The sequence below is a fragment of the Tympanuchus pallidicinctus genome, unplaced genomic scaffold, assembly GCF_026119805.1.
Source record: "Tympanuchus pallidicinctus isolate F22 unplaced genomic scaffold, pur_lepc_1.0 scaffold5, whole genome shotgun sequence".
In the NCBI taxonomy this organism is placed as follows: Eukaryota; Metazoa; Chordata; class Aves; order Galliformes; family Phasianidae; genus Tympanuchus; species Tympanuchus pallidicinctus.
The window spans coordinates 18,424,766-18,442,024 of NW_026294769.1; the positions used below are offsets into that span (position 1 = coordinate 18,424,766).

The window sequence follows — 17,259 nt, forward strand, 5'->3', positions numbered from 1 at the left end:
GCTGGGATCAAACTGACCACCATTTAGCTGTTATGGGAAGACATTTATTTTTGGAAGAGTTTAATCAGCATTTTTTCCTTCAAGTATGTCCTTCATATCGCAAAGATCTATACCTCAGTCTGCAAATAAATAGAATACCAAATGAGCTCCAGAGGTCCCTTCCAACCTCAATCATCCTATGATTCTATGATTTTGTGAAAACCACTTTGAAAAAGTTTACTACAGAGAGAAAGGAAACAATCTGGTTGTCACATACATGCAGCAAAGAGGAAAAGCAAAAGTGGTCTAAAGTCACTGTAAGAAAGACTTAAATCAGGCAGTAGGAAGACCAGTCATCACTTCCAACCGTGAAAAAGTTATTTTCCTCGCTATTTCAGCAGCAGCAGATGTTCTCATGCAGCTGACAATACATCATTTGATGCAGTTGGGAGCGAAGCATGCTTTAGGCAATTACCTTCTGTAAAGGAGATACACAGGCGTAGAGAGATGCAGCCCACGTCTCAAAGAAAATGCAAGAAAGATTTACACTGTTGTGACCAGAGAAGTGCACATATGATTAGGTGGTGCTATTTGATGGAGAAAGAAAGGAAGAAAAGAGTTGGGTAGGAAGACAAAAAGAGTAGAGTGCATCACTTTCCATCCAGTAGGCCTTCACTGAGTACCAGCATGTCAAAAAGAAAAGTATTTTTGCAGTGTGCACACTCAAATCTAGTCAATAAAAGTGACAGAAATCTTATCAGAGAAAAGAAAGGACTGAACTCACTGTTGGGCTCCTCTGTTTAACTTCTTGCAGAGTTTTAATGGGGGGACTCCGTGTTTCTTCCTGTAGTCATTGTGTGCTTTCAAGACCTCTTCAGCAAATTGTTTGGAAGCTGAAATCACATTAAAAAAGTTGGAAAAGTCTGTCAAATACAGACATCAGTGAAGACAGAAAAACATACCCTGAAAACTAAGATGCTGGAGAAGGTGGGACTGAAAAACAGGAGTATGCCACTCTCACTGCTTACAAGTAGGATGATACAAACCATTGATGCCTTCCATCCAGGAACTCTAAGAGGCAATTCCAGTGGAATGGTACAATCTTACTAAAGATTGAAGAGAAAAGTGAACTTCACTCCCTTTCTCAATAAGGAGGTGATTTAAGGTCAGTTTGACTGACTCTCATTTCAAGATTTCTATAAACCACACGACCACTGCAAAGAAATTGAAATAAGTGAGAATTAGGTCCTCTTCAATGTTCTCTCTTCTTTGCCTTGATGAAGTTTCAAAAGGAGGAAAAAAAAAAAAACAAAGCAAAACAAAAAAAACAACCCAACTCGTCCCTGCAGCTGGCTACCTAATGGAATTTCCTGCTTCAAGAGAAATTTGAAACCTGAAATAGGGTTTGGGGACAGTCAGAGAAGCATGGATAGTGTCTTTAAAACAGAAAGACAGTTTTCACTTTCTCTGTACTGCAGAAGCTTCTGGACAGGCCAAGGCATGCTTTAGTATTTATTCCATTACAGTGACACAGATTTACATTTATTAATGCAATTTGTGACATCATTTATGACATATATTATCAGCATTATAATTCTATATTCTATTCTATAACTCTGAATGTTCTAATTAGAAAGACTCCCACTATTTTCCATTTAAGATTCTTTCAAAGCCCAAGTAGATCTCATGACTAGAAAGTTTTTCCTGTTGTTAATTTAGATTTCTCAAGTTGCTCTCACTGCTTGATTTTAACAACTATAATCACTCATCTCTTCCTTTATTAGCATGTACACTCTTCTGCTGTTTGTAACGATGCATTCTCTCACAGTATAGCTGTCAGTTTGCATACACTGTTCTTGCAACTTTTTTCTAAGGTAATTAGCCAACCCACACTTGTGCTTTTAGCTGCAGTCTGAGTTTTCACTGGTTCTAACAACAGCCTTAAGATAATATGGTGACCTAAACTAATCTCAATGTCCAAATGCACATAAAAAGTCATTATCGTTTCACTCAGTACTTCATAACTTTGAACAGAATATGGAATTGAATTAGTTCAATTCTCACTTCCTCCAACACAAAAACACCACTGTGTTTTTGTGGACACGTACCTAACGTATTCCCCAACAACATGCTTTCAGGCTATATTTATTTATTTTGTATAAAATTGTTGCCATAAGACAGCTGAGAATTCACCAACAGAAATCCCACTGAAATGGTATCTGCCCCATCACATTCCAGCTCTAAGGTTTTCCTTCAACTTTGTGCCACATGTTGCATACCATCAAAGAAACCAGGCATCTCTACTTCAGTGTTTAAGCACCACTCACTCTTTGCTAACAAAACAGTTTCATCCTCCTTATTGTCATTAATTGATTACATTGAGCCAGGATCTTAAAACTCTCATTTGTGTGGCCTGTAGGTCATGGCCTATTTCTAGATGCTTATCACAGGTTACTGAGTAAGGCAAGCCTACAGCCAACTGACTTAACTTTGCTGATACGAGGGCACAAGATTCCAGCAGAGACATTTTAAGATAGTTTGCTAATCAAAAAAGCTGAAATGAACAGCTTTGGAAGTTGCATCGCATACTCCAGGCTGCATTTTTCTGCATAGGAGTTTGTGACTGTCATCACCTAGACTTAATTTCTCATCAGCTCAGCATTAAAGAGTGCATATACAATCTATCTGCAAATGCCAAAGTTTTAATTTAAATAATTTGTTTTCACTTACAATAACAAATTAAATTTCTAGGAAACAAAAGCTTGAACTGAACTGAAATGCAGGCTTTGTCAATCCATCCCCTAACAGACATATAGCACAATCCAGCTCTGTACTAACAACTTGAATTACAAAGAGCAACAAAACATGGACATGGCTTCTTCTAGCCATGGAGACACTTCTCTACTGGGCTTAGAGATCCCTCCCATCCTTCTCCTTTCTCTTCCTTTCCCAAGGTGTCTGCTACAGAACCACTTCTCTACAGTGACTCAAACTCATGTGCTAAACACCACCCTCTCTCCACTTGTTCTCCTCTGCACTCTGAAGCGTGGAGAGTGACGCCCAACTGCCAAAGACATTACAGATTTGTTTTAGAATACCTGTTAAGTTTTTCCATTTTAATCAACGTTCCATAGTCCAAGAAGACAGATATTAAAAGTGAGAATTAATGAGAGTTCTCAGGCTCCCACTCAAATGAGAACAGCTTCCCAAATAGCTTTGGAGACGTACATTTTTTTTCCTTCACATAGACTGCTTAAGCTTCTAGAAAAAAATATTTCCTGTTGCAAGAAAGTTGGTTTTGGACATGAATCATTGTGCACTGCAAGAAACAATTAATGCTATTATCTACAGTTGCCTCTTTCTCATTATTCAAATATTTACCTCTGTTGTGGATTCTTCTGGAACACTGTGTTAAGATATGACAGCAAGCAACAATGAATTTACAGCCCATGATGTGGTACAGAGCACACCTGGTAGATTTCTTCAGACTTTTTCAGTTTTGTTTAGCTCGTGTGAGCGTGGAAAAGTAAGCAGAGGCGTCTAGGCTGACTTTTCCTATCAGATTTTCTCTTACTCTCTTATTCCCTTACACTGGCCATCACAACTGAAGTGAGTTACCCAACACGTTCTCCACGATACCAGCTGCTCTGTGCCACCTCTGCAGTCACTAGCTGAATCTTGCAAGATGATGCAACAAGAACCGGACCTCACATAGAATCCAACACAGAAATATACCATTATGACTGCCCCAATTCATCTTCAAACCATGACATAGACCTCATCTTTCTACTCTGCCTGTGCATCGCTCAAAATAAATAAGAAGAGATGTACTCATGTAACAGCTAGAATCACATTTCTGAAGACAGATACTAAGTATGTTTCAAAGAACCCACCAGTGTGGGAAGAAATAAGTGCTGAAAACTGATACCAACAACTCTGGTAATGTGACTCATTTTTAGCCAGGATACTGCACATTATTTCTACACTCTTTTCTGCCCAGAACACACGGAGGAACATTCACTCTCCAGGCAGAAAGAAGCCAAATATTAGAATGCACAGAGCGGACACAAATGCAAGCTGTACAGAAAACACACACAGAGGTAATTGTTTCAAGATCAAGTGCAGCTCTACTTTAATACTAAAATCTTTAGTCTTCCTCGACTCTGCAAAGCTGTACTATTCTGGCAGTAGTAATGGAGCGTGGAAAGATGATGCAGCAAATACAGTTGTTAATATGCCCAACAACTTTATGAGAAAATTCATCGGAAGCTTTAGGAACTGCGAAGTAAATATGTCAAGAAGTCCTTTATTACCTTCCCAGATAACTAAGGATACTCACATTTTGATAAGCTTCAACTTCATTAACAGATTGGAAACAAACAAAATTCTTAAGTAAAAACAACTTCAGCTAATGACCACGTTCTCACCTAAGACTGAAGATGCTTGGCTTATATATTATCAGCAACTTTTATTTTCACTTGAAATGCTTCTCAAGAAACCAGCTATAGCTGAATATTTCACACTGTGAGAACAGAATTTCTTCAATGGAGAAATGCTGAATATTTAGCTTGCAGAGAAAGCTTAAATGAAGGCAGGTACACTTCTGTTACATTTTGACTCTGCATTTTGGGTTGAGGACATAAACATTCATAGTGATATAGAGCTGGGTGGGCTCTGCAATGCCACAAAGATTACTTTTTTTTTCTTATTCCATGTACTTAATTGCTCCTTTCTGCTCCTCATCTGGGATAAAAATTTCTTCAAAGACTGGCCCTTAATGTGATTTCTAGAAACGTCATTTGGGAGCATGGATTAGGCATTCCAGTTCATGCATCACTTCCAAACACAAAACCTGATCTCCTTCAGTGCCAAACTCCCTGTGCTCAGCATAGCTGTTGCTAGACTACTTCCTTTCCAACATGGATTTTCTTACTTAGCAGAAAGTATTGCTTAAAAGTATTAAAGGAATTAGGATATAGAGTTACATACAAGCTTGAGTGGGAGAAATTTCCTGGAACTTTCTTGTTTTTAAGCAGAAATAGAATAATTTCCCCTTTGGTTCAGGAGATCTCTCTTCAGGAAGAAGATTCTCTGATGTTTTTCAGTTATGCCTCAACTTTTCCTTCACTCACTACCACTGGGATGAGCTTCAGGATAACACTAAGACGTTTAAGTTAACTGAATCAGATGGACACACTCCATACTCATTTTATTACCCAAGTTTCCTCTACAGGAAACTGGCAGCTTAATAAGCTTGCATTACCTGCTCCATGTGACATAGCACACTATTCCCCTCCCATTTTCAATGTGAAGCATACTGCCTCAGAATATAAAACCACTGGTGTAATAATGTTTCAGTGACATTACTCATGTCACTGTTTGATTGCAAATCCTATTCTTGCCATAACAGTCAGTGTTGATTACTTCCTCACTTAAGGCCTTTTATAAACTGTTAGGCAATTGATTCTCCTGATTAAAAAGGAACACCTGCTAACCTGGAAACTGCACAGCTCAGAAAAGCAGCAGAGCCTTCTGATACATAAGCTTGGAATAAAAAAAATAAAGAAAGAAAAGCTAATCAGAAGTTACTGACAAAGTTCTTGCTTTCATTTTTTGGGGAAAAAGGGTGTGTGAGAGAAAGAAGAGCTTTGGTTGGAGCCCTTCTCCCCCCCAAACAGTGAGATCAGCAAACCTTTCAACAAATAGTTGCTATCATGGAGTGGTCATCACGCAGAAGACTGGAAATGAGCTGCTCACCAAATGTGGAGAAGTCAGTATTGACTTTGCATATAAGAGACAATCAAAAAGTGTTATTTTTATCACTATTCTGCTAAGGAGGACAACACAGTATAGTAAATACGACACACATACGCACACTCTAGATAGACAGTAAGGAAGCTGATAACCTTTTTAAAAAGGAAACCCTCTCATTAGTAAGGCCTTACATTCTTAGACATAATTGGACATAATTCCTAGGGCACATATGATTTGAAAAGCAAAGTCCCAGGTGACCTAAAGACCACACTACACAGGAGAAGAAAGTGAAGCAAGGTTTTCCTTTTCTTCTCTTCTTCCCGCCCTGATGCTGTATTTACTGAGGTCCTTCACCAGAAGGTGGTGGAACCATGGAACAGGCTCTCCAGGGCAGTGGGCATGGCCTCAAGCTGCCAGAGTTCAAGCAGCATTTAGACATTTCTCTCAGACATAGAATTTGAATTTTGGATGGTTCTGTGTGGAGCCAGGGATTGGACTCCATGATCTTCGTGGGTCTCGCCAACTCCAGATGTCCTGGGTTTCTCCAGTTCTGTGATGTGCAGGGACAGTCTTCACAATTAAAATTAGAAGGATGGCTTTCAAATCCTGCTGCTACTCTGGTGGCATTGCAAACCTTCAGAAAGAAGCTAATGTCATCATCTCCTGCAGCTATTTAACAAGCATACTTACAGCTGAGAGCAGGCAAAGACCACATGATTTCTATTCAAAGCCTAGATTCACCCTGCTAACTTCAGCTCAGTCAACACAGAAAAGTATTAATGTTTGCAGCGGTCTTAAATAGGCCCATATTGTCTTCCTCCAAAACATCCAAGACTTGGCCATCTCTTACAGGCTCAAACCTACAGTACACAAGCCAGTTCTAGAGTAGAATTATTAGCCAGAGTTTGGCGTTGCTTCCTCCTCCTCATCAAGGCCACACACTGACTCAGAAACAGTTTCTGTTCAGACCGTCAAAGACTGGGCAGAGTTTGCTCGCATTTGCTTGTAAAAACATAATGTAGATAAACTTCAGCTAATCTTTAGGAGAACAGAGTGGCCTTCACCAAAACAGCTATCTGAAATATTCTTCTGGCCTGTGCAGATATGTAACGAACAACTCTGTACTTACAGTCAAGTGACTTATTTTTCTCATACTTTCCATTCCTGTACAAAGAGCAGCAACAAAGACAAGTTCAAATCCAAACAAGATAGAAACTACCAAATGGATCAATTATACTGACAGAAAACAAAGCTTTGTTGAATGTTTTCACTCACTTTCAGAAATAAATTTTCGTCATGCTTAATTATTTTTTTCAGAATGATTTCCTGGCGGTCCCAGAAAGGAGAGCTGATGTTTTTGGACATGTAACTATATGGCATGAGAAACCTTGCTAGCTCTTTTGGTTAGTACAGACCATCACCTTGTGTCTCATTCTTTGCAAGCCACTTCTGGTACTCGTCTGCCTTGAACGTTAGAAACTAAGGCTCCTAATCTAACAACAAACAGGAGCAGCCACTGTTACAAAGGATGATGGCTTCTGCATTCTCCTCCACTCCACTTTGCCCAAAGCATGATTTCATTCAACAAACAAGTAAAGATTAGGCATCAAACATTGTTTGCCAAAGCCTGATGTCTTCCTGGAGGATTTTCCATTATTTCTCATTTACTGAACATGAACTGAGTAATTAGCATCATCTACACACTGGAGAAGTGCAGGGTTTTTAATTAAATTAGCTACATTTTTTAAAGGTTCTTTTTTCATCCTCCTCAGATTCAGTTCTGGTGTAAAAAGAAACAGCAAGTAACTTGTATGAAGTTCTGCACGGGCCCCATTGTTACCAAACATGAATGCCTGGTTACCAGCAGCTTAGATTCATTCATTTTCTCTATCCCCTGGGTCCTGTAAAACCGAACAACACAAAATGCGCTGTCAGTTTGGCAGCTTGTGTCACATTTCTTCAGAAAGCAGACAGGTCATTTTTCTTGTATACCTGTACTTTTGTTAGGAGCTGCTACAGCTGCCTCCTCCTGAGATGCTGCAGTACAAACTCTCACCTCTCATCAGCTGGAGATGCAGCTCCTTCTGAAAACGCACTATAGTCCTTTATGCCATGCTCCAAGGATGCACCTTCAAAGTTAAAAGCAGCATGTAGTTCTAAGGGAGATTAAAAGCAATAAGGAAAACAGCACTGAGTTTGGTTCCTATCTCCTTTCTCTTTGTTAAAGCCCTTTCTTGGTCCCTATTTATTTTTGCACAGACTCAATAGGCAGCAGTGGGGAACTCCCAGTCACTTCTTTGGAGTCCCACCCATACTTGCAGGGGACAGGGATGGTGGGAAGAAAGAAAATAAGAAAAGCAAGCACTGTAAAAAGATTCTCAGTATTTACTGAGCTCATTCTTCTCTGAGAGCATTCTGCGCTCACCATCCAGAAGTCAAAGAGCAAATTATTCCCTCCCCACCTCCTCCACTTAGTTTCTAGAAAGCAAGGAGGGCAAGGTTCCTTCCCCAACACACAGGGTTGGAGGGGGATTGGAAGAAATGACACTTTCCTTTCTCTGCCTTCCCAGCCCCCAGGCAGCTGCTGCTGTGGATATCCCCTCTGGGATGACGCTGCTCCGGACCCCGGCCTCCTCGCACAGCTGCATGGGGTCAGAGCCATGCGGTGACGGAGCCCTAGCAACACTGCAACAAAAAGCAGACAGCTCACCATCAGCTCATTTCCTGCTGAAATACTCCCTGATGTTTGGTGTTTTTTTTGTTTTTGCTTTGGGCTCTCTGGGGAGATGAGGCGGCATCACACTGCTAATCCACATGCTGTTCAAAAGGAGAAGGCTAGTGGGAGGATACAGGAGGTCCCCACATTTGGCTGCGGTGTTTGCAGCAGTTACAACCAGGGCAGGCATTTCTCTATGGTTTGATGGGGGAGTTCCAGCATGTGCTTGTTTTAGTACACTGCAACATCCAAGGCAAAAGGCTGTTAGAGGTACCGATGTCTTATTATGCACAGTTCTACTAAGTGAAGCAAAACCAATGCAAAGTCTTCAATCAGAATACTTGCAAAGAATACACTTTAAGTATAATCTGACAGCTAGAAACAACACACTATTAGGGAGCTCCAATCAAAATGCCTGCAAACAACTGAGATTTTAAACAGCGGAGCTGGTTTTCCAAGGGGATACTTGTACCTCAAAATAAATTCACCAAAGATACAGAGTTAAAGAAACAGCTTTGAAGAGATTTGTTCTAAAATAGAGTGCCCAGTTTACATGAATTAGAGTATCCCTACATGAATCATAGAATGAATGAATCACAGAATGGCCTGGGTTGAAAAGCACCTCGAAGATCATCGAGTTTCAACCCCCCTGCTATCTGCAGGGTCACCAGCCATCAGACGAGGCTGCCCAGAGCCACATCCAGATGAATGTCTCCAGAGATGGGGCATCCACAGCCTCCTTGGGCAATCTGTTCCAGTGTGTCACCACCTTCTGGGTGAAAAACTTCCTCCTAATATCTAACCTAAACCTTCTCTGTCTCAGTTTAAAGCCATTTTCCCTTGTCCTGTCACTATTCACCCTCGTAAAGAGCCATTCCCCTTCCTGTTTATACACTCCCTTCAAGTATTGGAAGGCCACAATGAGGTCTCCCCGGAGCCTCCTCTTTTCCAAGCTAAACAAGCCTACACGTATGCCTTCAGGCAATCCCTTCATTCTTCTGATCCAGGAAAGGAGCAGGTGCTCTGGATGTCACTGAGAGGTCGGGCAGATCCCTACCCATTACATTTCTACTACATGTCCCAGGAAAGACAAATCTCTGCGCATCTCCTGTGTCTTCTGTGTGTCCTCGAGAGCGGGAAATCTCACACAAAACACAGAGCTGTGCTCTTCAGAATAGCTGCTCTCACCCATGCAAAGGCAAACATCAATCTCAGAAAGGAATTTAGAGACTTCAGTTTGGAGGAAAGGACAGATGGGATTTAGTCAATGAATTGATTGTTAGGACAGGATCTCAGCTTAATGCACAGCTTAAATAGCTCAAACAGCACAAAAGCAGCAACCAGGGCCCAGTTCACTTTTAACTTGAAATGTATGATACAGGTTACAAAAAACTATAAGCACGTACTTTGAAGCTCTATTTGTATAACTTCTCAGCGGAGCAAACAATACTCAAACCTTAGTGGAAGGAATTTCTAGTCTGCCATTGCTCCTAATTTTGGAACAAAGAACCGATGTGCTCTAACAAATATGCAGGAAATAACAGCTAAAGACAGCAATTGCCTTATGACTGCATCAGCAATCTGCAAACAGAGATTGTGCATGTATTAAAACAAGAGATTTGGATCAGTTTGGGGTTGGGAGTGGCACACTGAAGCCTCTGCTGCTTTTGCCCAGTTAACTGTGCCAACGCAACATACAGATGCAAGGCTCATCTAGCACTCATACTTTTTATGCTGCTAGCAAGGAACTGCTGAACTGGCTACTTCCTAGCGATTACAGTTATTTAAGTGGTTGTAAGATCACTTACTAAATCCTAACCTATTTGAAAGCACACAGCTTCCAGGAAATGGGCCAAGCCCATGCACTGGCAGCTAGGTGGTGCTAAGCCTGGGCTGGGTATCGGCCTGCTGCCACATACCATGGAGTCAGAGCAAGCCCTTAACCACATTCTCAGAGGGCTCAGATCCTCAGACCTCAACCGGGACGATGATCTTTAAATAAAAAAAAAAAGAAAAAAGAAAAGAAAAGAAGCACACTTGTATGCTGAGGCTCATTCAAGTGTTAGCATTGAGTTTCTTCATGTTTTTAAGTGAACAAAGGACCAGATTGCACTGAGCACATCCTATGTGTGGTATGGATGGATAGGATGGACAGATAATATGCTACCAAGCCCTGATTAGTTACAGAAATAACATCCCAACCACAAGAACAAGCTATTTGGTTTCATTGCAGTTTCAAAAGAGGAGCGGGGATTTTCAGACTCTAGGCACATATCTGTCTGCAGGAACCTTCCTTGTGACACTAGTGGGTCAAAGATGGACTGATCCCATGGCAATCTCTCCTTTTAAAGTCTCCAACTTCCAGGCAGCTTCAGTGGGGTTTTCTTCTACTCAGAACATCAAACCCGAGCACACAGGCAATGAACAGAGCCCAACAAAGCAGCCCGCAGCAGGCAGGAACAAGAGGCTTGACAAAAATCTGCACAGCTGGGGAAAAACTTATGAGCTCAGTCAGACAGCACTTGGTTAAATTGTAACTGCAACCAGATTTTGAATCTAACTCCTTCTAAAAGCTAGGGCAATAAAAAATCTTCCCTCTCCAAGCAGTTTGTTGATGATTTGCAATGTAAAGAAGCTTTGCCAGTCAGTTATACACAGTGTAACTTTAAAGCTACTAGATTTAAAACGATCCTTTCTCTGAATGCCATAAAACTCCTTCATGCAGCAGAACACATCTGTTACCAGCTACAAAATGAAAACCATACAGGAAAATACAACTACCTCTACACTGACCAGGTCTGGGGGGGGGGGGAGGAAGAGGGTTTTGTTTTGTTTTTTTTTTCTGGCTTTTTAAATCAAACAGACTAATTTTCACTGTGTCAGAGAGAATGCTCCTCCCAGCCAGCAACATGCGCAAATGAAAGCAGCCTGCTCACAGCAAAGCCACTGAGGCTTTGGAGCACAAAACCGAGTGGTGCCATTGCAAGGATATACAGCCAACTGCATGAACGCATTTTGCTCACCTGATTTTCCCATGATCACGTCGTGATATTATTTTTTTTTTTCAGTTTCACCTGATTCCCGCTCTCTTGCCTGAATTCCTCAGCTCAGGCGAAGGGCTTTGTAATTTCAATGCAACTTCTTCACTCTGCCGCGACTGCTGCTGGAGAAACTCCGCTGAAATAACCCGTTACCGCCCCTTTCTCAGTGCTCAGGGAAGCCTGCCCATGCCTTATAAGGAATAGGGGCACTGCTTTTTTGCTTAAAAAGATTCTGTTTAGGGTCAGCAGCCATGCAGCCTCCACAGTAACCAAGCAGCTCAAAACCGCCGCGTGTTTTTACATACCGATTTAGTTCCGTAATTGCAACTATTTCCTGATAAGAGTATGCTGTGAAAAAAATTGTGCTGCCAAATAGCTATGCTGCCACAGCAGGGATAACCCAGGGGGTTAATTCCTACAGCTATGTACGTGTTAAAGTTTTACTGAATTGCTGTATGCACAGTTAAAACAGACAAGTGATAAGATACTTGAACTGCATTTCACAAGTGCAAAAGGGACTTTCTCCATAGTTAAAATGACCTGCAGAAGGTATTAGTAACATGCAGCATAGGATTCTTCAAGTTAAACAGGATCTGTGCTGATGGTTTATTCCTGTGAAAAGAGTTTTGTGTGCGTGTACCTTACTTCAGTCTGTGAAGGCTGATTAGGTTGCCTTCATGTCATACCCAAATATCCCACACTAACATGACAAAAATTAACTGGTACTTCAGCTGCTAGGCATGGACATGACAATTTGAAGTTTTTAACTTCAAAAGTGTTGCACCTCTTCAAATAATACAGAGATCTCCACATTACTCAGTTACCTCCTACTTCCTTCTTTTCTTCATCACAAAAAATCATCTGGGCTTAATAATTCCCATTCTTTTTTACAATACTCTTCAAGGACCAAAGGTTGTACATGGTTTTATGCCAAGTCTGCTGGCTCAGCCTCTCCCTTGGCACGCATACAGCTCTCCCCATGGGATGAGCTGCATATGCAGCAACCACTGAAGCTCCCTCATCTACTAACATGCCAGGAGGCATTAGAATTGTAGAACAGAATAATTCAGGTTGGAAAAGGCCACTAAGACCATCTGGTTCAACCATTACCCCACCCCCCCATGCCCACTGACCACATCTCTCAGTGCCACATCCACACGGCTCCCAAACACCTCCAGGGATGGTGACCCTACCACCTTCCTGGGCAGCCTGTGTCTCTGCCTCACTGAGAAGAAAGTTTTCCTAATATCCAACTTGAATCTCCTCTGGCACAACTTGAGGCCATTGCCTCTCATCTTAAAAGGAACAAGACTCCTATTATAGGAATCCAGGCATCTTGTGCTCTTCCAGGCTGTGTACCAAAGCAGCGGACAGGGGATGAGAAGGGCAAGTTTTAACTCTCCACAGCCAACCTCTGGAGGCTGAGTTCCATGAGAAGAAAAAAAGAAAAGGAATAAAACTGATTTGCTTCTAAAAAAGTACAAATAGCAGGAGTAGATAAGGAGGACAATATTCCTTCACAACATACTACTCTTGAGATTGCTTCACTGGCAACGGTGCAACACATGCTGAGTTCGTATCGTTATCTGATAGCTGATCGGATGGCTAAGAAGAGCTGGGTAAGTGATCACCAGGTGGAGAGGAAACCACAGGGTGTGAGATCAGACAGCCTCACAACTGCATGACACTTCCCATAGCTGGTAGCAAGCCTGGGCAGGATGAAGAGGTCAGAGAAGGTGAAGATAAGAAACTCGTTCACTTCCTCTGCCATGAGAGCTGGCAGTCACTGGCTGCACGGGGTGGAGAGCTGGATGAGGTTCTAGCAGCGTTGTTCGTAATGAGGTGATAGCAGCTGTTTCATTTGTAGGACTTAGCAAACTGTGGGCCCACATGAACTGTAGCTTCTAAAAAAGCTCTCCAACATCTGAAATGCTGGGTAGTTCTATCTCTAGGATTTACATCAACACTCACTAATATCCTGTACCACTCCACAGCGTTGACAAACAGTAGAACAGAATTCAATTTTGCACAGCTGGGCGTTGCTGGTATTTAAAGTCTTCATTTCCTCATAGTTGACTGTTATATTTCATTCATGTTTTAGATCTTCATAATATTCAGCTAGTAGAAGCAATACCCCCTTATGACCTTGACTGCTGCTAACACAGCTGCATAAAGATCTTCAAAAGTTGGCATAGATGCCTGCGTGTGATTCTCATAGAATCACAGAATATCCTGAGGACCATCATACCCATAAGGACCATCATGTCCAACTTCTGGCTCCATATGGCACTATCCAAGAAGCAGACTTACATGTGAGAGCGTTATCCACACACTCTGTGAATTCCAGCAGGACTGATGCCATAACCACTTCCTCGTGGAGCTTGTTATGGGGCCCAGCCAAGCTGTTGGCGAAGAACCCTTTCCTGGTATCCACTCTTTCAGATTTTCATATCTTGGAAAAGAGGGTGTCTCCAATCTGGAACAATCCAGGATTACCTAGAGGAAAAACTGATGCTTTTTCTGATCACAAAACACAGAAATCAAAATCACAGCTTGGAGGTGAAATGTGAAAATGATCAGTACAGATTAAGAGCAATGACTCATTAGAGACTAGAAAGCAGAGTAACTTCACATACAAGAGGAAAAAAAAAAACCAAGAAAGAAAAGGGAGTGAGGAGCAGAACTTTTTTAGCATTTTAATGTGAACTGGTGAAATTTTTTTCCAGACTAAAAAGTATTGCTGACTTTATCAGATGGCAATTTGGAGGAAGTCTGTAACTAAGAATACAATCAAGCATTTGGAAATAAAAACAATGATTAAATAAAAGCTACTGCTAGGGAAACTTGGAGACAAAATGTGGAAATACTGTAGTGCATAAGGGAGTGTAGCACAGGCACTGTGTTCTTTAGAGGCCTGGCACCCTCCTCAGCACAAGTACAAATCCCATCAGATCAAGGCAGTGAAATGCCCACTGCAGCCTCAGAGAATTAAAGAATTACAAATTGCTCTAACTTCAGGAAATAAAAACCACCACCACCACTTCAATCTGAGAACACTCACCCATAGTTGTTTTCAACTAGCTCCAAGAAGAAAAAAAAGAATGACATGGCACAACCTCTGTAAGAACTGTCACTTCCTACTTCAGGGGATGCTGAGGGTCCTTCACTGCAAACTACCATGCAGGAAGATGTAGAGCCATCGGAGCTCATCCTTGGGAAGGGAGATACAGAGGGGTCAAAGTGAAGAGGGGGATGGAGATGGTACTCTAAGAGCATTTGGCACAAAAAAGTTCTAAGGACATTCGGAAGGAAGAGGGTATCTTGTCAGTGCTACAAAGTGTTGTAACTCCAAGCTTGAGGTCAGCGCCCAAAGGATGCTTTATGGGCTTTTTGCTTCATCACTTTTGTGCTTTGAGCTGAATTAAACTGAACACATTTTTAGGATAGTTGCTCTGTGCCTGTGATGAGGAAAGTCCACTGACATCCCAGGTGAGCTCAAATACACGTTGGAATCAGATGGTTAGACCAGCTGCTGGCCTCCCATAACAAATATAGCCAGTCACTTGCGAATGAGATCACACAGTTATGATGGGTCCTGAAAATCTCAGTTTAAATGCTCAGAAGCAGATGAGAAAGCACATACAATATTTCCTCATCTCTAAAAGGATAGAGCAGAAGTGAAAAAAAGATCAGAGAAGGGCAACAAAGGGCATGACAGCTCCATACACAATGCCACCAAATTAGATTTCTTCAGCTAAGGGAAGAGATAATGAAAAGAGAAGTTACAGACATCTATGAGATCAAGAATGTAGATGGGTACTGACTGTGTCCTCCACTACAAGGTAGGAGGATATTGAAAGGAGTATTAAGTAAATACAGACGTATATGGGATGCAACATAGAAGGTGCTTTGGCCAGGAGTTCAACCACAGACACCAAAAGCCTACAAAGGTCTCACAGAATGGAAACAAACATGGATAAGAAAGTCACTGAGAATTACTGAATACACAGAAATCACATTTGGTTTAGGAAATCCCTGAGCTGAAAGTAGTTGAAAACTAGTACTATTACCAGAAGTTATCACCTTCAAGCAGGGGGAGCTGGAGCAGATTGCTCAGGACCATGGCAGGAAGCACATTTTCCCTGTGAGGGTGAGCAAGCATTGGCACAGGCTGCTCAGAGTCTGTGGAGTCTCCTTGGAGACCTTCAGATGCTGCCTGGCCATGGGCCTGGGCACCCTGCTCTGGCTGACCCTCCTGGAGCAGGGCTGAGACCTGATGGATTTGCCAGCTTCAGACAAGCTGTGATTCTGTTGTCTCCATGGACAGGAGACTCCACAATCTCTTTGTCAGTGTTTGATCATTCTCAATGAAAAAAAAGCGTTTTCTGATGTTCAGTATATACTTTTTTGTGCCCACTCTTCTTGTCCTACCAGCAAACATTGCTGAAAAGTGTTTCGTTCCCTCTCCTTCACTCCCTTCTTTTCAGGTATTTATACACAGTAAGATCCCTCTGATTCTTCTGTTCTCCCATCTGAACAGCTCCAGCTGCCTCACCTTCTCCTCCTGAAATGCTCCAGTCCCTTATCAGCCTATCCCTGCAAGATCAAGCAGCATCCTATATACCTCCCATGTCAGCTGCCCCTACTTCCACCATACATTGACGTCTGAGCTCACACTGAAGGTCTTGCATCTGTTCCTTCCTGTCACTCCTCCACCTCCTCCTCCCCAGCTGCTTTCCTTTACATCAGGCTCTTCAGTTTCCCTGCAGGAATTTCATTTCCTTATTAATGATCCATTCAGTTCCTTAAATATAAGTTCCTCAAATGTAAGTTCCAGCACTACCAAATCTTCACTGACCATGCAGCTACGGTTCAGTCCTTCTCCATATAGATGCCCATCACCCACGTGGGGCTAGAGCTGCACCAGCAAGTGGTTAAGCACCGCAGAGCCAGATTTGCAGTGAGAAACCTGATGCTCATGCTACATGCTTCAGTGAGTTTCACCTTGAACTAAGCCTGGCTTGAGGCCGGTACACAGAAGAAACACCCAACAGCAGTTGTTGCAGGCTGGATAAAGCTCTGGAGTGGCTTCCTGGCTAAATTTGATCCAAACCCAATCCATTTAGTGCCCAGCAAAGGTTCCATACTGGAAAGCAATGACTGCCAGACTGGACCACCATCTAGTCCTACCTCCCCCAGCCTCCATCTGCTGCCAACTCTGTCTCTTTCTCCTAATGTCGCCCCATTCATTCAGCAGAGCTCTAATGAGTTTGCAGCTGCACTGCTCCCTCATTACATGGCATCACTCCACAGCCCCATTTTCCCAAGGCATTCCTGTGCTCTCCTTCCCTTGATTATGGGGACACAACTAAGACCAGGAAAAGCCAAGCTAAGAACTCCAGAAGAGAAACCCAACACAAGCTGTACTCTCCCTCCATCTCTCTCTTCCATGCTGACACGCATTCAAAGAATTTCAGGTGCCCATTACTGCTACTGCAAGCTGTTTTATGGTTGTAGTGTTGCAGGGATTCCTGCTTCTGCTTTTCTTTGAAAAGTTTGCTTTCCAGACCTCTTGCTTGCAAAGAAAACCCTGAGAGTTTCACCTCTAAGAAACAGATGGCAATAAATTTATTTTTAAATACGGTAGGCATCCAGCTATTCCCAAGAAACCTCCTGAAGAGCAAATAAAAAATCAGTGGAAACTTCTTTCTTTCCTTCTCTTTTGTGAAATGAGAGAGAACACTGCCCCATAACAGTACCCTCCTTCCT

The 17,259-nt window shown here is 42.2% G+C and overlaps 1 protein-coding gene across 3 annotated transcripts in view; it reads right to left on the bottom strand.

The window, feature by feature from the left end:
• The window catches only part of GLIPR2 (GLI pathogenesis related 2), a 33,124-nt gene that overhangs the window by 13,658 nt on the left and 2,207 nt on the right, over nucleotides 1-17,259 (bottom strand). The window contains exons 1-3 of one of the 3 annotated variants that reach the window (XM_052704160.1): nucleotides 11,473-11,844; nucleotides 7,790-7,889; nucleotides 764-872 (exon numbers count right to left, since the gene is read on the bottom strand). In XM_052704160.1, the coding sequence (XP_052560120.1) occupies nucleotides 764-872; nucleotides 7,790-7,796 (116 nt within the window). In that variant the 5' untranslated portion in view covers nucleotides 7,797-7,889; nucleotides 11,473-11,844. Of the gene's footprint in view, nucleotides 1-763; nucleotides 873-7,789; nucleotides 7,890-11,472; nucleotides 11,845-17,259 lie in introns of those variants that run through there. The other 2 variants (XM_052704159.1, XM_052704161.1) reach the window with 2 other exon arrangements.